This window comes from Mugil cephalus, chromosome 14, assembly GCF_022458985.1.
Source record: "Mugil cephalus isolate CIBA_MC_2020 chromosome 14, CIBA_Mcephalus_1.1, whole genome shotgun sequence".
Classification (NCBI taxonomy): Eukaryota; Metazoa; Chordata; class Actinopteri; order Mugiliformes; family Mugilidae; genus Mugil; species Mugil cephalus.
This window is the reverse complement of record NC_061783.1, coordinates 14,122,840-14,145,352: the sequence shown is the minus strand read 5'-3', so window position 1 is coordinate 14,145,352 and position 22,513 is coordinate 14,122,840. Positions and strand designations below refer to the sequence as shown.

General features: G+C 41.5%; 1 protein-coding gene across 6 annotated transcripts in view; it reads left to right on the top strand.

Moving 5' to 3' along the window:
• The window catches only part of csmd3b (CUB and Sushi multiple domains 3b), a 316,533-nt gene that overhangs the window by 114,174 nt on the left and 179,846 nt on the right, over positions 1-22,513 (top strand). For all 6 annotated transcript variants that reach the window (XM_047604800.1, XM_047604799.1, XM_047604798.1 and 3 more), the window contains exon 5: positions 14,363-14,560. In XM_047604800.1, the coding sequence (XP_047460756.1) occupies positions 14,363-14,560 (198 nt within the window). The remainder of the gene's footprint in view (positions 1-14,362; positions 14,561-22,513) is intronic.

Below are 22,513 nucleotides of genomic sequence, written 5' to 3'. Positions count from 1 at the left end.
AAGGAGTTAAGAGGAGCAAGGGAGGAGCAGAAGAGAAAAAGGAGGAAGAAAAAAGAGGAGAAAACACAAGGCTGCAAATATATGCTGAGAGAGACGCGTGTGTGTGGTTGTGTGTGTGTGCACGTGTGCATAGCTGTGTGTGCGTTCATTATCTACAGCGTGAATGCAGCTTTTCACTGTGGCCACTCTTGCAAGGTCAGCGTCAACATAGGGGCATCAATCAAAACAATAACACACACACAATGTTTGCACTGTTTGCACACACACACATAGTGACAGCAGATGTGGGAAGAGGATTGTGCGAAACTGAATTTTAAAGAGATTTTTAAAGTTTCTGAATCCGTGCCGTGGCCTGGACTAGAAACCACAATGGAAAATTGAATATTTACCTCCAGGAGAGTAAAGAAACCCACAAATAAGTCAAATAAACCACAGGCACGTTAACAGGACTTGGCCTTGGTCACATCTGGTATTGACATGTGTCCCCAAGATGCACTGAGGATGCATTTCTCATGTCATCACTCACATGTGGAGGTGAAGGTTTGGCTGGGCCACTTGTGACCGCATTCCTTTAGTGATGAGAACACACAAGGATCTCGAGGAGTGGCTCAAAACGCATCTGCATTCTAGTTGTGCTGTCCACTTGTGATCCTATCACTCAGGAATTGTGTTAATATTAGGTCAGAACAGGTCCTTATTATTACACAGCCATATATCTTAAGATACAAGCTGTATCTTTCTTTTTTCTTTTTTTCAAATAGTTTAACTTTTCGAGGCCTCGTATCAAATGTGCTACTTAATAATTGTGCTCATGACAGATTACAACCCTGCTCTAAGGAGAGCAACAGACAAAGAGTGAGCTTTTCAGCCTTTTACAAAAGAAGTGGGACTCCTCAAGGTTATCCGCCATTGTCAAAAGCATGTGACAGAAGCTCATTATCTGGATCATTGTATATAATTATATAATGGTATGGTACAAAATAGCTGCCAAATCTCTCGGTGTCGAGCCTTCAACGACCATCCACGCAATGGATCAATTTGATGTCTGGATAATGTAATTACAGTAAATGGCTGCCAAACGTCTCAGTATCCATCCGGAGAGAATACTGTAGGTGCCTTACATCACAAGAGGCCGGCAAATGACAAATTAATGTGATATCTGGATAAAGCTAACTAATTAAGTGATGTATGTATATCAAGAAAGTGCCAAGTGTTTCAAAGCTGGAAAAGGCCGTCTAACATCAAAGATTGTCCAAAAAACAGTCATCAGTTTGCTTCTTTAATAATGCTTAAGATTTAAGTGTGGAGTTTTGTCAGTGCCCAGAGTGGCAAGATAGGAGTTTAACGCTAAAAGAAGTCCAGCGAATGATATATTGACCTCATATCTGAATGATATTAAACGCCTTTATGGTGGAATTATGGGGAATAGCTGCCAAACCTCTCAGAGCTGGGACCGGGTAGAAATTACATTAAATGATATATTGATTTGATATTCAGGTCTGTCAGACAACCACAGGCCACCTGACTAAAATATAGACTACCCTGATACATATAGTAGTTAATATCAGTGTGTGTGTGTAGATGTGTGTTTATGTGCGTATGAGTGTGTGTGTGTGTGTTGATAGTATCATGGCCACCTGGCCAATGCCAGTCCATTATTCAGCTTTTATATCCGCCAACCAATCAAATGGCCTCCCCTCAGGGTCTCCACCTAGGCCCATCCAATCAACTCCCCCTGCCAAGCAAGGAGGAATGTCACCTGATTAGCATAACCAGTGAATGAGCTGCTCATGCTGACACGACAGTTTTTAATCTCATGAGTCAGACAGAACTCAGACGAAGAATTTAGTTACCCCTAAACACCAGCGACCAACAAAAAGATCTTCATGAAATGTCGATAACTTAAAATCCGATAAGAGCATAGACGGAACTTTCTGTTTGAGCTGCTTCTCATCAGCGGATTTCATTATTTAAGGGCATTCCATGGGGTTTTTGTTTCAATATTTAATCATCTGATTAATTGTTAAAATGACTATCAGCTCTGTATTCTCCAGCCCCTGCGCTCTGCTTTCTATCAGCAGATTTTGTTATTCTACTTTCCCTCCGCTTTTACTCTCTTAAATGCCGTTTTTAGGGAACAAGAACAGCAGTGCAGCAACGGAAAGTAGAGTAACACAGCACTTCTAGTTTAGTTTGAGAATGTCTGAGTCATTGGATTTAGTTTTCAAATACTGATGGCTGGGCATTTTATATGTTCGGCAATTTGAGGCTTAGAAAAGTCTCGGCAGTGAATATGTAAACAGGTAATTACAAGTAGAGTGTTGACCTCTTTCTGCCAGCTTACATCGTATTGTGGAGGATAGCTACAGCAGTTAACATCAGAGCATTTGTGGTTATGGCATTTCTACTTGGTCTTCATGTCCTTTAGCGTTGTCTGAATTTAGTCGAATATCAGGCGATAGGGTGACACCTGCCAACGGGTTATTTTTCCATCACATTCATCCACAGTGTTAAGCTAACTGTCGCTGCTGTAGATAGTCCAATCAACGTCAAACCATGTTCCACAGAGTACTGCTGGCCCACCCCTTCAGCTCCTTTAATATGGCCCACATCATTCTCATTGACTCTCATGAGGATGTTTTATTTATTTGATGAACTGCAGACACCGCTGTCTGAATGACTTCCTGAAGAGCCCTAATGTGCTTTTGTTTTCTGCAACCTTTTGTTATTTTTGTCCATGGAGACAGAGCTAGTCAAGGATATGCCCAATAGAAAGTATAACTGGTCATTTTGCTGCTTTGTATAATAAAGTATAGTATAAGGGTTGACTTGTACATGTTTTAATTTATTGCACACACCCAAAAAGAATATAATTAACACTAATGGAGGTGTTGTTACATCCAAAGGTGTTGGCGCTCTGGTGGTATCGCTACCGAAGCTGGACAGCAGACAACAATTGTTCAATGCATCTCGACATCATCTAGTTACCCTGCTGTTGAATTTAGCTCAGCCATCATAAGAGCATGGCCCAACACTGACAACATAACCTTTCAAGACAGACAATTTGAATTCATCTGTGCATAAGCGCAACTTGCAAGAACAGAAAATGCGATCTCTGGAACAAAAGCCAGTAAATCTCATTAAAACTCGGTGACTTTGCCGCAGACGCTCTCTTGTGAAGTCTCTGTCATAACAGATAGTTATGCAAGTATTGAAGTCTTGTCCTGTGATGAAACGAACAACTTCCTAACAAACTGATTCCCTGTTGATTGTGCAACCCCTAAATGAATCTACACAAGCAATACAAAGCCGCGATGTGCAACGAGGGAATAATGTTAGTCTTGCGCAGAAAAAGAAACACTTGAGTTTGGTTGATGTTAGATTATTTAGTGCCAATGGTACAAAGACTAGCGGCAGGAGAGATGATGAAAGAAGAAGAGATTAGTCGGGTTATTTTTAATGAGAAAACAAGACCGTTGTTTGTATTCTTTAACTTGTATTTTATCACCATAGAGTTGGAGCATTATTCCAGTCAGAGGGCCTCTGCAAAGCAGATTCCTGGTTTTTAGACAACTTATGATCAATGCTGTTATATGTAGGATCATTACTCAGCTCTGTCTTTGATTCCTTTCGTGTGTGTGCGTGTGTGCACCTGTAAAGCTATCTTTCTGAGGACCAGTTTGAGTTTCACACCATTGGATTTGTGCAAAATGAGAATATTTCAGCCAGTCTTCAGTTCTTTTCCTGGCTGTTTGAGAGTTAAGACTTGGTTTTAGGGTAGTAAAGGTTAAAATTAGGTTATGGTTAGGGTTGGTGTAAGGGGCTAGGGACTGCTTTGTCAGTTAATGTCCTCAGTAAGATTGCTCTATAAACAGGTGTGTGTGTGTGTGTGTGTGTCTGTCAGTCAGCTTTCCAGGGGGTCTCTTGATGTAAAATTTAATAAGTCATGCAACAGTAACCACAGCTATTAGACATCACACACACATGCTGGCACACATGCGCACCACCGAGTTAGATAGCTAGCTCACCCCGACTGTGCAACCAAGCAACAAATGCGCACAGATGCACAGATGTTCACACATGAACACAGTGAAGATTCTCTTCTCTTCTCTTCTCTTCTCTTCTCTTCTCTTCTCTTCTCTTCTCTTCTCTTCTCTTCTCTTCTCTTCTCTTCTCTTCTCTTCTCTTCTCTTCTCTTCTCTTCTCCTGCCATGTTGTCAACCTAAGGCAAAAGTATATGCATCCAGCTGTGTTACACAAACACACAGAACGACAAAAGAGAGCGTATGAGTGTGGTAGGGCACCGAAAGGTTGCTCTGGTATCGATCAGCACCAAAAAGGCCCTCTGAGACGACGCACTCATTTACTTGGCTCTGTTCAATGACAACTGTGGCATCTGTTTCTTTTTTGAAAAGCTCTCACTTGCTCTCCTCTCCTCTCTCGCTTTCCTTAATGGGTATTGATTTAGTTTTTAGGGACATATTGTAAATTTCTACCTACTGTGCCACTCTCCCACCTCTGCCGTGCTAACCTCTTCAGTTTCTATACTCCCTCCGTGTCCCTTGCACAACCTTTGAAGTGAACCTATCTCTCTAGATGGCAGTAGTGCGGGCGCATATCTGCCGTGTTTGTGCAGATGTGCGTGCCTGCTTATGTGTCACAGTGCGGCGCAGCTTTTGCAGAGTGACAGCGATGTCAGACACATAACGATTTCCTATTGGCTGTCAGGCCCGAGGCCTAACGACCTGTTATTGATCTGACCAATTAGCATTCACACCTTTAATTAATACTGAAGCCTGATGGTTACACACTAACACGCAGGCACGCACAAAAGCACATACACAAGCCCATAGAACAGTTTTAATTAATAGTAAGGAGAGGGGTGGCTGTGAGACGAGATAAGAGGAGAAGAGTGCGGAAGAGGCAGCAGGGAGAGATGAATGAGAAGAAAAGGTTCAAATACAAAAAGCGGAACTGAGTAAAATCAGTGCAGCCCCCCTGATGTAAGTACTAATGGTAAGTCAGAGCTTAATGGTATGCTGAATTTTGATACCGCAAACAAGCCTTGGCCTTTATGCATTTAGTAAATTGCTAATGGCTCCACCACTGTGTGCCACGATAAACATCGGTCTTTCTAGCATACGCAGTTCTATGTGCCTGGTGAATGTACTAATTTCTAATCTGGACACAAATATAATACCCTCAGCCCTGATTCTTCCACATCCCTTTAATATGACCATCATCTAAAGCAGGGTTCTTCAGTGTTTTTCAGGCCAAAGACCCCCAAGAGAGAGAGAGATCGAGTAGGGACCCCGTACCAACTCTATATGAAGATCGGCCTAGTGTCATTTAGAACTATATATTATTGTTATTATTTTGCATTCAGTATTAACCTATTTAAATAATACATGTTCAAACATGTGCAACAGTAGGGTGGCCCAGCAACTGCCATAAAAATAGATACCCTTACCTTTAAACATAGCTAAATGTAGTAGGGACAGTGAATCACCAAAACATTTTGGCCTCAGTTGACTGCTGCAAGCGAGCTGCACTGTTAGCTTGTAACATGCAGCCTCGTGATTGGATCAGCAGTGATGGGGGTGGGGCCTGCTGTGTACAGGAGGCTTAGATGTGTCACTGAATGAGTGAAGTGCTGACTGAAAGATAAATTAGATTTATCCCTTCACTAAATTATGTCAGATTCATGTTAACATGCATTTAAACTCATTTAAATTTTGGGAGGAAAATTAAAAAAAATAAAAAATAAAAAAATATGAAAAATGTCTAATCACCCAAAGATTTTGCGACCCACTTGCAGTACCCCCGCGGACTTCCTGTTGAAGACCTATAATCTAAAGGGAATCTGTTTAATTGAAAACAAAACAAAACAAACGTTTCAATGTCAAAAACACTGGGCCTCTTGCAGTTTAGTTTGATCAATTCTAATTTTTCTCGTCTAAAAGATTTGACTCTTTCAGGTCAGATCAAATGATTGCCGGCTACTGCTGTAAGTTCTGCAAAAAGAGGTGAAAGCAATCAAACTAACCCATGATGTTATTCAGTCCTGATGGCTACAGCATGTAAACACAGGACAATTAGTGAGAGCAGTGTATGTGTGTGTGTGTGTGTGTGTGTGGTATTTTTTTTGTTTTTCTTTGTATGTATGTGTGTGGGTCTAATGAAGTTCTGTTGGCAGGATGTCTTTAGGGGGAAATCTAATGGTTTATTGAACCAGGCCTCAGAGAGGCATTGATCACCGCATCAAGGAGCTATACCCACACAGACACAAACACACACAAAACACGCATGTGCACACACCGGCACAGACACACAGGCACTGGGCCTCTGTGTGCACGCATGTTGGTGAAGTGAAGGTAAAGAGCTTATAATTGACATCCCCATGTTTCTTTGTGAGCACTCAGACTGCCGTCATTATCTGCTCATTCAATTACATACAGGGAAATTGCAAGGCCGGAAAAAACAATGAGTCCGTCTTTTCTTCGGCTTTTCTTAGATGGGTATTCCATCCACACAAATGAAGTCATTGTGTTTAACTGGGATATTGTCATCCTTCAAAACGGTTAACTCGTTTCACCCAGCCATACTGAATTGCATCCTCACTTGGCTGAGTGTGTGTTTGCGTGTGATAGTTTATGATTGTGTAGCGTAGTAGTGACTTAAAATGTAAAATTGATCGGAAAATAGGTAAAGACTGTAGAAAATTAATGCATACAGAGTTTAATCTGCTGTATCCAGCACTTGGAAATGCACATCTGGCAATATGTCATTCATTCATTCATTTTCTATAGCTGCTAGTCGCCGGAGGGTCACGGAGGGGCTGGAGCCTATCCCAGCTGTCATTGGACGAGAGGCAGGGTACGCCCTGGACAGTTGCCAGGTGGTCACAGGCTAACACAGAGAGACAGACGACCGATCACGCTCACACGCACACCCACAGCCATTTTTGAATCACCAGTTAACCTAACGAGCATGTCTTTGGACGGTGGGATGAAGCCCAGAGAGAACCCACACAGACACGGGGCGAACTCCACACAGAAAACTCCCAGACGACTGATGGATTTTAACCCAGATGACTACACTTATTTGCACAAAATTTGAAAGGAGGACCATCATAGCATTAATGGGTGCTGTCTCTAAAATTGTGTATATTTGACATTGAGATGACCAGTGTCATAAAAAGTAAACTGATGAAAACTAATTAGCTTCAGCTCAGCCAATGGCAGTATTTCATTGGTGTTTCCAGTGTGCCTGTCATCTGGACCAATGATTGAACGTTATCAGTGAAGTTTAAATTGCCAAGGGAAAAAAAAAAAAAAAAAAAACAGTTCCAGAAAATCCCTTGCCAGAGCAGCATATAGCCACTTCAGTATATGCTACAAATACAGATGGTACTTACTGACCAAAATACATTGACACTGAGTGGCTTGAAGCTGAAACACGATTGTATTGAATACCTACAATAATTGTTCAACATTAAGGTGCCACTGAGGCAATCCTCCGGGCAGCTTTTACCTCCAGGAACAGTAGTTTGTGTCTTGTCTTGTTTGTTTGTTTGTTTGTCTGTGCTGTGGTGTGTAATAAACCCACTACATTAATAGTCTGCTGCTCAGAGTCCATAATGTTAGATCTCCACCAGAATCTACGATCATTAGCAGCACAGTTGAGTGTGTATTGACTGATCTTCAGAGCTGCTCGACGACCTAAGACTTAGAGCTCTATACTTAAAGTCTCTTGGTCCTGTCCTCCCTGACACTTAATCCCTCCCCTTCCTTTAATATTCTCATTATTAATTGTAATCAATAATGAATTCAATATATTTTCATAATTATACCATCACTAACCAGCTGGTTTCTCATGGGGGGATGCAAGTTATGCTCGCTCCAGTCCTTGACTCTATGTTAAGGGTTGTAGAACACATACCTAACCCAGAACAGAAAAAATAAAACAAATAGATATCAAACCATGTTCTAATTTATTAATGCCAACACTAAAACCCCCCACTCCAGCCTTGCCCATGGTTTAAATTATCTCCTTCGCACAGTGAATTTTTAAAGTGGTTTGGTAAAACGCTAGCCAAATACATATTTGGGCATTTCCATGCCAGTTTGGCAGTCCCCAGTTGTGAAACGTGCCAGGCCTGGCTTAGAAAATTGCATGTCAGGTACCAACTAACCTGCTCATTTCAGTGACTAACCTCAAACACAAGTCTCCGGAGTAAAGTCTAATAAACATACTCACACACAAAAAGTACAAACCTCTTTGCTGTCGTATTTTAGACTTTGCCTTTTGTTGCTTTTGTTGCTGTCCAAATTCTAACCAAATATGGCTCGGATTTAGTCCCTTAGGAACCAATTAAGCAACCAATGCACTTTGGCAACACGATTAAAACCGACATATTGTGCCAAAATCGTTAAGTTGTCAGCTTTTGCCAAATGCAGAGTTGTGGTGGAGTATTTTGGAACTCGGCGTTAAGTAGTCATGTAATCACAACTCAAGTGGATGATTGGTGTAGGAATGGGGCTTGGCCCTAAATGCTTACCCTTTTGTAATCTGCAGGAATGGAACAATGGCGATTATCTTAGCACAACTGTTTTAAGGCATTGACCATTTCTGTTACTGTGTACGATTTTTTATGTCTTTAAAATGATAGGATCAGGCGTTCGTGGTTTGCCAAGGTCTCAAAAAAGTAAGGATATTGGTCACACACTTTCCTACAATCAAGGATCTTCCTATTGTAACTCCAATTCTATCATAATTGTATTTTTCTTTTTGAGCTCAATCTACTCTCAAAGTTTTTATTCATGTAATTCTTTAGTTAATGCTTCTTCTCTGGACAGTAAACTCGGATGAAAGCAACAAACTGTCGTAACTGACTGGTTATGTCCCGGTGCCTCTGCCATCCTTCGCTGCAGGGTGTCGACTCAAGAGTCCAAGAGAATTTGTCTGGAATGGAGTCCCTAGATTGTCCCCCTGCTGTTTCTTTTATTGGACTGCGAATGAGGATGGTTGGAGGAAATCAGAAGTGTGGGTGCTTGTAGTGCCACTTGTATTACTGCTATCTTGCTTGCCCTCTTTACTTTTTTTTGTTGTTGGTCTGATGGCCATGGGCATTCAGTGGTATGATCAACAATAAAGGGGGTTATGTGCTCTGCCCTGTAACTGCTCTTCTCCAGCACCAATATACCCCACTTTAGTTGGTCCCTTTTGTCTGTCTCCTTTTGTCATCACATGAAAAGAGACACATAGTCGCGCTACCACTAAAACACATTGCAGGTCCATATCTCTTAACTATAGATGAGTTTGTGCATCATGTAACCACATAACGACCAAAACCTCTTCCTTGTCACTTTGGTTTTTCTTGCTCAGTACCTGTACAACATGATCTTTGGTGATAGCCTTTTCCTTTCATATTTTATGCTGTATTATTTCTGAGAAAGAGCGTGTCACAATTTCCAAATGGCAGATATGTCATCTTGACAGTAATCCCTTCGTATTAAAAAGCACGCAACCATGTTGAATAGTTCTATGTTATTCTATCCACGATTGTTGAGCTGCCATTGTTGCAATTTAAATCCTCACATGACAGTTTCCTGACAGCTCTGCAGCAACTTTCTAGGAACAGAGTATTTTTGGGGGGGACTAAAAAAAAAAAAATCCCACTGTCAATATTATAAATAATGAATGTACTAAGGCTGAACAAAATGTGCACAAAAGTACCACCTATTACTCAACCAAAACATTTAGTTTTGTACATTTCTGCAAATTCAAGGAACAGAATGAACTTGCAATCAAGTGCATGTTAATGAGGCTATGGAAGAAAATGAGTAGTAAGTAGTAAATATGTAAAGCCCTCTCCTTTCAGTATTAATTGTGACAGTTTGTGGAGAAGATGTCTTTCTCACCAGCTCACATCTAATTCCAAATGACATTTAACTCGACTCCTGAGGCCCCTCATTCGGCTGGTAATGGTAATATATCACTGCAAACAGGAAGCTGCCAATCATGTTTTGCCAAGCTGCAACAGAATGCCAATGTCGGGGGGAAAACATTTTGTTCATATTTCGTCAGCGCACATTTGGGAACACTGCGAGCTGAAATCAAGAGGAAGTATCCAACTTCTGTTATCTGCTTGGCTGATAACAGAAATGCGATCCTCTCTCCAAAATAAGCCATCAATGTGCAAACAATGGCGGAACGACAGTGAGAGGAAATGAACACCAACTCTGTTCTGGACTCGATATTCAAAGCATTTGACTTGCCCCACACAATAACAATAATTACATCAGCACATAAAACATGTGTTAATATGTGAAAAAAGAAATAGGGGTAATACAATACTGCATGTGTCTTTATTTATTTTTTTTAGCCCAAGGACCCCCAAACTAACGGCGAGATTAACTAGGGACCCCCTACCAACTATGTGTGTTCTATATTAAACTCGGCCTAGTGCTGCTTATGAATATTATTGTAGTTTTGCATTCAATATTAAGCTCTTCGAATAATACACAGGTTCAATAATGCAACAGTAGGTTACTGTGTATAGGAGGCTTAGATTGACAGTCGGTTATGGCTTGTGTGAAAGATCATGTCTTGCTGCTCCTATCTAATGATAAGTGCTACTAAAATAATGTTCTGTTGATATATGTTGTTATGTTTGTGTTTAAAGAAATTGAAATTTGTCAGGGAAATTTGTTAAAAAAAAATAAAAAAAAAAATGTCTAATCAACCAAAGATTTTGCAGGACCTGCAGTACCTCAGGCACGCCCTAGGGGTCGCATACCTCCTGTTGAAGACCCCTGCAAGACAAATGTCACTGTGAAACTAAATTCATGTTTTTGTTTGTTGCATTCACTTTCAGGCCACCAGACCACAAAAATGATGTACCACACAAACAGATATTTCATTCCACAAGTCCTTCACAAGTCTATAAAAAGAGTTGGTCAAAGTGTTGAATAAATCAAACTGACAGGCAACTGACTTAGAATTTGACAGCCAGTGAAACCCTTTATAGATCCGAGTGCCCCCGAACACATATCTGTTTGTTACAGGACTCTGTCCGTCCTATTACACTTCCTATAAACCTTCCATCCTTTATGGGATGTGTCTTAAAAAGAAGTTCAAAAAAAAGAAGAAAAAAAGAAAAAATCATTGTTCAGGTGTAACCACTGGAAACCCACGTAGACGGACCTTCATAACCATTCTGCAGTTTGTATTCAAGCGTTTCAGCATCTATTGTGCTCAGGTATAATGGCGGGTTCATCTTTTATAAAAGTTACTGCTGACTGCGGTGTAAAACCTCCAAACTCATTGAATCGCGCCTGCCTGTCTATGCCACTTGTTCCATTACCCCCCCTCTTTCCATCTTCCCTGTCCTTCACTCCCCCTCGCCAGTCTTTCAGTCTGCAGTGTCATCTGTCTCACTAAAAACTCTGAAGCATGGCAACAATTTTTTTTTTTTTTTTTTTTTTTTTTTAGCTCTTTGCTTTTTACCCACTCCTCAGTTCATGCCTGCCATTTCAGTTCTTCTTCCCTCTCTCTTCCTCTCTCTGGACTCCATTGTAATTGCTTATCGAGGGAGAAATAAAAGCCAGGTAAATGGTAATGTGTGTGTGAAAGTGTGTGTGCGGTAGAAAGAGCAGCTTTACGCTACTGCCTCCTCTGTAGGCTGTCTTTTGCGTGGCCCTATTTGCTTGTGTGTGTGTGTGTGTGTGTGTGTGTGTGTGTCTGTGTGTGTGTGTGTGACAAATGCAGATAGTTCTACAGATGGCCCATAAAAGCAGCAGCTTGTAATGAAGCAACTGAGACCGAAATCATGGTTATGGTAAACTGGGGAGAGGATGAGATAGAGAAAGAGAGGCAGAGATAGATGGAGTGAAGTGAGAGGAGGAAGGAGAGCGGGGATGAGAGAATAAATAAGAGAGGGCGAGCGACAATAAACCACAGAAAAGAGAGCGCCGTAGCTGCTGGCTACTGAATAAACTAGTGTAATGAAACTATGGGATGTTCACTATAAACTAGGCTGAGAAAGATGGAGTGGATGGATGGACAGAAGGGCTGATAAAGTGGCATGGATGGAACAGGGAAGGGGTAGAGAGGGCGTCAGAGTTTTAAGTGGAGGGGAGGGGATGGGTGGAGTGTCTCTGCCGAAGGATAGGTGGGAAAGAAAGATAAAAAAAAACAGATGGAGAAAATGAAAGCGATTGTAAAAGAGTGAAAGTGAAGCAGCAGAAGGGGTGAAAGTCTTCAAAAAAGATAGGCGATGGATAAATGAAATAGTAATAGAGGTTCAGATTAGGGTAAAATGAGAAAGTGTTGGTCCGTGTGTGTTGCAGATAGCGCCCTGGAATGTGAATGTGTGTGTGTGCATCTCTGAGAGTAATTGTGTGTCTGATAGGATACCGAACAACGAGCATCCTGACACTGAGCGCGCTGAGTGGCAAAAATCGATAGGCCAACAGGTCGCAGCACTAGGCCAAGCTGACATCCAATCACAATACAGCATAGGGGGTTACCACGGTGATGGATGACCTGAGTTGTATGTGCGTGTATGAGTGCTGGAGTCGAAGTGTATCTTGCCACTGTGGGTTTGGAGATAAGGTGATGGCGGCCGGAGGGGAGTAGGGGGGGTTATCAGGGTCTTTACCAAAACGGTTTTCCTCTACGACTGCTAGAAGTAAACATACACCCAAATCAAACCTCACAGGAAGTTTACTTACCAGTTCATTGTTTATCTATATATTTTTTATTAAAAAAAAAAAAAAAAGACACGTCCACATGGTCCTGTGAGTAATAGCCATTGCCGTGGCTACAGAGGAGGTGCAGAAACATGAGGAGTAAGCAAGAAGGCGAGAAGTGTAATTGAAAAGGTATGACAATAGAGTAATTTTTATAAATGAATCAATCAGCCAGCCAATCTAAGAGTCGCTCTATCGGCCCATTTGCTGACATCAAATCTTCTCTAGCCGTTGCCGTCTTTGTGAATGATAATTGCACGTTTTGCTGTTACTGTGCAGAAGATTCCCCTGCAGCTGTACTCCGGCTTTTCATTTGAAGATTATTGCACATATTTCAGTATGCTGTAAGGTTTCATTGTTCCTGGTGACATTTTAAGAATAAGCACTTCTCTGCCTCCACTTCACATTGGAGGGGGGTGGGGGTGTGGAGGGGGTGGGTGAGGGCTCACCTCCACTCTTCATTCCTGTTTCCCCATCCCTTTCTCCAGCCTCACCTTCTTCACTCTGTCTCAGTGGTTTCGTGGATCTATCCATCATGCCGGGCGTCTCCGCTCTTCTCTCTGCACCATGACCCCCTCCTTTCTGCTTCTCCTTTCTCTCGCCTCCTCCTCACCCCATCCGCCTGGTTCCCTCTCACCTCCTCCCTAACTCCGTATCTGTCTGAGCAGTTTCATACTTGTATCAATCAGGTTCAAACAATGGGAGCAGAGTTGGTCCCTGCGCTCCCATCTACTTCCCGGTTTATGACTTGTAATACCCCTTCTCACCCCCCCCACTCTCTCTGCTGTGGTTTCGTCTGCGGATGTTTATATGTGTTCAGTTGTACATATGCATTCGGCACGGCGCTGTGAACGCACCTGGAGGCGGAAATGTGATTAAGACTCTTTCACAATGCCTCATCCGATGTCTCTGAGGCTGAGATTCAGGTGTTTTCCCGTGCAAAATGCACATTAACATTTTTCCTTATGCACAACAAAGTATGACAGACTTAAGAACCTCCCTATATCTGGGCTTAGGGTGAGATTTAGGAACAGGTTGCAGTGATTTGTCGGTATATAAACTGCATCGCCACAATGCAAGCATGTTGCTCTTCTGAACATAAAATCCTTTTCAAATGGCAGGCGCACCGGTACCTGTGGACTATCTCCGTGGGTAACTCAGTGTGAGCAGCACATTAGCAGAGAGGCATCAGCAGCTGTGACGCTCCATCTGTGACTACACAGGAGGCATTCAGGCACAGTAGTGAGCTGCAGTTCACCTGCATATTGGAAGCACGTAATCGCGGCGGATGTGCACGTTAAGTCTAGGAAACTGGCATAAAAATATCCACTAGGTCACAATTGCAAAGTGCAAATCATGTGGCCCGTGTAGGCAGTTTAGTCAGACGTGTGCGAGAGGCACAACTAAAAAGTAGAGCCAAAACACTTTCTGTGTTGACACAGCAAAAGTGTTGCAGAGAGGGACGCATCGCTGAACAAGAATTGGGTGTATTATTTGGTTGAGTGATGGCTCAGCTGGAGTAAATAGATTTTAGTACAGTTAATTGAAAAAGTGAAATTGCAAAAGCCTAAATCCCTCCCTCTGTGCTGTTTTGTTCTCTTCTGCAGAGCTCCACAGCACGTCTTGTGGAAATCCCGGCGTCCCTCCGAAAGCCGTGCTGAGCGGCGGCGGCCGTTTTGCCGTGGGAGACCGCGTGCGCTACAGCTGCGTCCCCGGTTACGTCTTGGACGGCCACGCCACGCTCACCTGCATCACCAACGCGGGGAACACCGCCGTCTGGGACTTCCCGGCTCCTATCTGTCGAGGTACGCACTAAACCTGTATGAGCGTGTGCATGAGCTAGATATGAGGAGTTTGATTCTGAAGAGAAAATGAAAACAAATGCTAAAAATTAGAAATGAATGTCAGCAATAACACAGAGATTTATCACATGGAGATATTTCCTCTTTGTGATGTTTTCCTAAAACAAAATGTATTTTGGAATTTTAGAAGAAAGCTCTTCATATATTTCTGCGTATGTCTGTGAGAAAGACAGAAAGACAGACAGACTGTGTTTGTGTGTGTGTGTGAAAGTCTAAGAATCCTTGTCTGGATGGGTTTTTGTGTGTGTGTGTGTTTTATTCATGACTTCATAATCAAAGATGCACCTCTTCTTTATAACTGTATAGACTCATGCAAAAGAAAGACACTACACAGCCCCATAAAGTCCGATCAGCCACAACATTACAACCACTCACAGGTGTAGTGAACAGGTATCAGTGACCATTTGGGAAACCTTTGGACCTCGCACTCGGGTGGATGTTACTTAGACGATACCACCATAACCACCACCCCATAGCTAAATATCTGATATGAAGCAGGGTGCTCGTAATGCAAATTCTGTACATATTTTGATTACAATTTTCTAGATAATACTTAATCTTTAATCTAACCTCATCTTATTTTATAGTTCTTTTTACTTGTGTTTTTTAAGGGTGTTTATTTTATGTGCAACTTAGCTACTGTGACCAACCGGTGTCCCTCGTGGATCATTAAAGTCTGTCTAAACCTACCCGGAATTACACCAACAGTCTGCAGACTTATGCAGGCCTCAGTCTGCTGACAGCTCATTGTTTTACTTCGCCTGTCCATATGGCGGAGTCCCAGAGGCTCTCATTGACCCCCATTTACAGACGCGTGTGTGTGGCGAGCTCACTAAACAAAGCCCCAAAACACACATATTTTTATCCGAGTAGCTGAGGGACAACCCAGAAACAAGTCGGGAGAGGGGAGCAGCATATTGGGCTTAATATTTGACAGGTTTCGACCAATGGACTCTGATTGTATGCCAGTGTCTTTTTTTCTGCATGACAAGAAAGTATGCAAGTGACTTCATCCAGTGTTTTATCAATATTTTTTTTGTTCACCGACCAATGGTCCGTCCTGTTAGTCCATCTAATTGATCACATATTCATGCCGTGAATAATATCCAAAGCAGCAGTTGCAACAAGCTAAGCAAGGTGTTCCAGGCTTTCCTCTCCAGAGCAGTATTTTCTGGTTCCTCCTAAGAGACCATTCCTGGGCCACATGAGATATGTAATCCATCCAGCAAACTCTGGGTCTTCCCTGGGGTGTCCTCCCAGCTGGTAATCCTCCAAAAGGGCAGCGCCCTGGAGGCATCCTCGGCAGATGACCGAACCTCCTCAGTTAACTCCTTTCGAAGCAGGGGAGCTGCGGTTCTACTCTGAGCTCCCCTCTGATGTCTGAGTACTTCACCCTGTCTCTGAGGCTGGATCCTCCAACCCTATGAAGGAATCTCACTTCGTGTGCTTGTATCTGTGATCTTATCCTTTTGGTCACTGTCCAAATTCAGGATCTTGGGTAAATATAATATATTATAATAATATAATATAATATATAATAACGATATTCGGGATATGTGTTTTTAAAGAATTTCAACAGAGGCGGAGATACCGTATCAAAACCATCATACTTGGGTTGAGGATGTGTCTTTCTTTATCAGGGCTGTTTTTTATCAGTGACTGTTTACTTTCCTTTATGTTACTCCAGCGACTTGTCTGCTGCCACCAGTGACCTGAACCTCTTACACGCAACCACTGCGATTTAATTACAAGTCTGAACTTTGCTGCTCCACCTGAATGAATTCTGGTCGTGGGTCTGATAAGCAACACAGAGTCAGCCATCCAGAAGAACCTCATTGCTTAACACATACGAAAAGCCACTTACACTCCCCCGTAAGGGACCCGAGTGGACCCGTCGTCCCAGAAGAGAGAGAGCGGGCTCAGAGTATTGAACTTGGAGGGATATCAGTGTATGGTGTGTGCGCTCTTTAGAGATGCAAGCACAATATAAACAAGATGAGATAAGTAAGAGATCCCACCGATCGCTGTGAGGAAAGTAATTGCTTGCAATCACTGGAATCCCACAAAGTATAGATTGCTGCAGAATCAGCCTCGTGGAAACTCGTGTAGTGGCTGTGCTTCGAGCAGTAGTAATTTCAGGATCACAGACGCACACTGGGAGCATTCACGCCTACTCATGTGTGATGGCAGTGACTTCAGTGAATTCTGGCCGGGTTATACTTTTTTTTTTTTCTTTTTCTCTTTGATAGAAGGCCTCTTTGTAGTAGATAAACAGTTTCTGCACGACACAGGGATCAGCTCCTGGAGGACATGAAGGAAGTGGTGGGGAACACATTGGATATTGACTGGCGGTTACTGATTTAGAGAACCAGTATGAGTTTACTGTTGTCAGCTGAGATATCAGAAAAAAACAGCAGGGAATTTTAAACTAATCACACCAATGCAGACAAGGAGCCCGTATCTACCAATCTTCAGAAGCATCTGGATCCACATACTATGGATCACATTGATTTCTGGGCATTTCGGGCTGCATACATTTTGGGAAGTGCTATAGGAGCTCAGAGGATCCTATATAATATTGCTGCTTATTATTGTAAGATTGTATTAATAAAATGTCATCTCACTAGTTAATTTTGACAGAAGACAAAAGCTAAATCAGTTAAAACACCTTAAAAGTAGAATAAATGAAAAATTGAGATGGAAATTTGTGAAATCTCAAAAATTTAGGGTAAAGATTTTGGTCTTCCCTATTAGCCTTGCCTTTTTCTGCACAACAGGTAAAACCAGTCCAACACGTGCAACTGTGTGCTAAATTGTTGCACCACATGCGTCGCTGTGCAGCGAAGTGTAATTTCTGTCTAGGGAATGGAAGAAGGGGTGGAGAGGAATGAGAGGGAGTGAGAGGGAAGCAGGGGAAATGGCAACTTGTCAGTGCTGGATTAGCAATGTCTCTGTCACTCTGTCAGAAAGGCTAAGAGGAGCTAAGCTACTAATGCGTTCACACCAACTCGGAAACACGCGCGCACACACATATACACAACTATTTACACCCACTTTCACTTGCACACATCACGTCGGGAAACATAAACCCACACAAAAAAACATACACACACACACAAACATAGCAGCAAACTGTTTCTGCTTGTGTGTATGTGTGGTGACACCTAGAGGCATTCATACCAGCCGTAATAGCTTTCTATCAATTATTCAGCTGTGCAATCAAATGACTTGAAATGCAGTGCTTTTAGCAATATCACCGGAAATATGCTCTCTCCTTCTCTCTCTAGCTCTCACACTTTCTTTTTTCTCTCTCTCTCTCTATGTGTTCATGTGTGTGTGTGTGTGTTGTTAGCTTTGTCCCTTTATTCATAAAACTACATGAACGTAGAGCTAGCTGCAGAACTCACTGCTTTGTCATGCATCAGTCATAAACAGAATACCAGGGAGAGTATACTGTATAGTATTAAGTTGTTTATCATTCAAAAATAGTAAGATTTTGATATCTGTTTGCATTGCTATATGATTAAAGAATGATTCTGGTCTCAATAGTTCATTTCACTGTTCATGGCAACTGTATGGGGGTCGAATTCTTTCGAAGTCATTCGGTTATTTCTTATTAAGGTTTAAAATTCTGCATTGATTAAGGCCGTTCCTGCTTTGAGTGACAGGCTGTAGCCTGAGCAAACATTTAGCAGAGAGTTAGGTGCGGGGGTCTCACCCATCGACTGTATATACTATGGACAAACCTGTCGTGAAGTCACCCATTGGATTCTGAACATCGGAAATGAAGCCTGAAGTGGTCGCCATGTTGGATGAGCTTTGCTCCGCCCACACACAGGTATTCCAAATATGGACATTGTGTCAGACGTTGAGACCCGCCCACCCAACTCTCTGCTACCTGTTAACTAAGTAGGAACACACTTAATTATGCATAATCTTAAACCTTAATAAAAAAATAAACAAATGACTTAGAAAAAAATTCATCCCCGTACAGTTGTCCTGAATATTGAAATAAACTATTGAGACCAAAGCCATTTTTTATACCAGGCTGTAAACATGTTTAATATTGCTGTAAATTTGGGCTTTTTAACATGGGAGTCTATGGGGATTTGCTCCCTTTTGGAGCCAACCTCAGGCGACCACTTGATGAACTGCAATTTTTTGTACTTTGACATGGGCTTCATCATTCAGACCTGGAGGTTGCCAGGTCTGACTTCCAGGCTGCTTTATCTCTGTCCATATTTGGAGTATCTGAGTGAGGGCGGAGTAAAGCTCATCTAACATGGTGACTAAAGGCTCCGCCCACTCTGGGCTTCATATTCAAGGTTCAGAATCCAATGGGTGACGTCATGATCGGTTTATACCCAATGTTTATTTTTTAGTGATTTGAAGCATTAAAACAGTGTGATGACAATGCAATGATTATTCTGTTAGATTAGAAAATATAATCTTATGGTGCTGCTGCTATTTAAGGACGTTTGTTTTCCAGCTCCCCACCTTTATTTCCTTCCTCTTTATACACAATGTGCATTTTTAACGAGGTCTGCAGATAACCTGAAAAGCTGTTCATCCAAAAACTGACCCAGATTTAGGAGGTTTAGAAGTGCTTTCCTGACCCCAGTTAAATATGACCTGTTTTCCATCGTGCACTGATCAGTCTGAGGTTCCCTTGTTCTCAGGTGATGTTGCAGTTAAATGGTTAAACGGAACAGTTTGCCAGCTCAACATTGAACTCATTGCTAAGGTTAACAGACCCTGTATATTTACTCCGTTAAAAGCCCTGAGTTTCAAATAATCAAGCCAAGCTATAAAAATGAACTACTACAATCAAGCATCCCCCTCTGGTTTGTACGATTAACTAATTTCGAGAGGCACTGGGGCTTTAAATAGGAATAGTTGTCAGGAATAGCGCATTTTATGGTTGCCATTGAGTTAACTATAATATTAGTAGAAAGGAAGTGTAGGTGACACTCTGATTCTTATTCATCAGTGCTCTCTTTATTACACTTAAACCTCTCTGTTTTTAGTGAGCAATTATTTCAACTAGAATTAATATCACTCAGTTTTGTGCGTTTGTAGTGATTATTTAATAGCTGCTGGATGTGGCCCTGCACGGCCACTGAGTCACTGTATGTGACTTTTAGATGTAGAAATAAACTTCTCTTGACGTGTGTAACTGTAGCGACCGCAGAGCCAGTCTTTCAAACATGATTTTGAAATTGAGCCATGAAGTGTGCTGATCTGGTACACTTGCACGTATGTTATGTAGTGCCATAAGCTAAATATAATGGGGAAACATACCACCCAGCAGCACTAATGCTGGAGAAAACCATGTAAAGTGTGTACATCATGTGCCAGCGTGCAGATCGCTGAGTGCATCTGTGCATTTATGTGTGAGTGTGTAAGTCAATGCGGAATTATTTACAGTACGGAAATATTCTTAAGCATTCGAGGCATCCACCGTCGCACAGCTATACTCACACACATGCATAGACCTGGCCCTGAGAAGAAAAAAAAATAATCATCATGATCTCAGAGATAAAGAATAAGCTTATGAATATTCATGGGTTGGCGTTTTGGACGGGGGTGATATGAGAGGAGTGCATCATTGTGTATAGTGTTTATATCTCTTTACAGAAATGAGAGAGAAAATGTATGTGGGAATTTAGGAGAAACTGTGATTGATCCCGCGCATGTTTGCCGTAATACGCCGTGAATAATATCTTCAAGTCACAATAAGACCGTTTGAAAGGGAGGGAGAGGGAGATGTGCTACGCAAATGGGAACAAGCGTGGGGGGTGAGAGAGAGACGGGGAGGAGGCGGGAGCAGAGGAAGTAGGGGTTATTGTTGGAATTGAAAAAGTAATAATGTGCTCTGACAAAACTTGAAATTAGACTGGCTTAGAAGCGGAAATGAAATGAGTGTGTGTTTGTTTGTGTGTGTGTAGTCAGCATAACGTGATTGAGGCTGCTGCTGCTGCTGTTTGTGTGCATATTTTTGTGTGCTTGCAGAAGTATAGGGATTATTTGTTGGGCTCGTGGTACTAATTCAGGTGCAGTCTGATCGAGCACTCGAGTGTTGTATTTTTTTATTATTATTTTATTCCTGCTGTGAAAAGTAACTAATGGGGGTTATGGCTCTAAAGCTTTTGCATGTATCTTCACTTAAGTCTTATAGGGTGTGAGAGATCAAATTAAATGTTTTTTTATCTGAAAAAGGTCTATATAACTTTCTGCTTCACAGAAATTATTTAAGGCAGGAGTCTTCAAAGTTTTTCAGGCCAAGACCCCCAAACTGATAGGGACCCCTACCTATTATATGTGTTCTATATTAAACTAGTGCTATTTATCAATATACACTATTATTATCATTTTGCATTTAATATTAAGCTATCTCGTATCCCTTTACTAAACTATGTTGGATTCATATCAATGTGTATTGAAAGAAATTTAAATTTGTGGGTATTTTTTCATTTTTTTATTTTTGAGATATATATATAAAAAATGTCTAATCAACCAAAGGTTTTGTTACCGCCCCTGCAGTACCTCCGCAGACCCCTAGGGACCTATGATTTTAAGGCAATGCTGCTTTGTTTGAAGGAGTTTGTGCTATGTCACAGTTACAGTGACTAAAACCAGATGCATGTATAATGAAACATGTATTTGTCCCTTTTATTTGTTCAAAGTACAAACATTAAGAATAATTCTTACAGATTAATTAATTTAATCTTTTTATCTTTTATCAAAATTAACTTGAAATGACGTGAGAGTACGGCCATTAAGTTTACAGTGATTCATAAAATACACCACACTGGCAACCGCTTTACAAAAACACTTGCGCTGCCATGACAGCAGCTCTTACTGTTCGCCTTCAAGGGGGAATTTAGGGGTTCTTACTTGTAGCCTGACTCCAAAAACAACATTTTTGGTGGAGCTCCACAGTGAGAACCTGTCCTCAGGGAGTACCCAGAACCGTTTGGTCTGAACACATTTATTCTTATAGTAACATAGCAGCTTTTCAGATGGGTTACATGTTTAGTTCGTGATACTGGAGGCTGTTAATGACACACGTTTAGCGTGCAGAGGGGCTGTCTGAGTCAGAACTAGAATAAGACGCAGCCGCTCAGGATACAACCACCCGCTGCTTTATATGCACAAGTAGTCGTCAGGTCTTCTTCAACTTAAAAACCCAGAAGATCTCAAAAACGCACTCTCCTGGAAAATATCAATTAAGCTGGAGTGCCTTCACTTCCAGGATCTGATGGATGTCCTATACATCTTTGGTTCGCATAATTTCCATGTTACACTCTCTACAAGCGTGCCGCTGTGATTAGCGATTACTATGCTGACTCATCTGTCTTTGGCAGCCGTCCCTCTATAGATTATACAAGATTTGCAAGTCTACCCTGAGAAGTGTTAACGAATTCAAAGCATATGCTTCGCGATGTCTTCAAATTGTTAAAATTTCATAAGTGAGACATTTATGAACTCTACTGTAAAGTTTACAAGCAAATCAATTTTACTGTGTTCCCTCATCTGCCTTATGTAATTACAGCCCAAAGGTATGCCTTCGAGGGATAAAAGGTTTAAACAAGTTGTTCATAAGGAGTAATGGAAGTGCCAAAGCAGAAATTAAATAAATGACTCAAATAAATTAATTACGCCATTAAAACACAAAAATGCTATTAAAAATACATCAAGGTATTTATTAATGTTTTTTTTTTTAAAAAAACACATTTTCCTTTCACATTTTGTCACTTTACATTAAGAACATTTTGTACCAGAGTACAAAGGTAGTTTCTTAAACAACAAAGGAAAACAGTGTCCGTAGAAGTTTTCTAATATATGCCAGTTTGGTGTTTTAATAACACGTGAATATGGAAAGAAACATAAGAG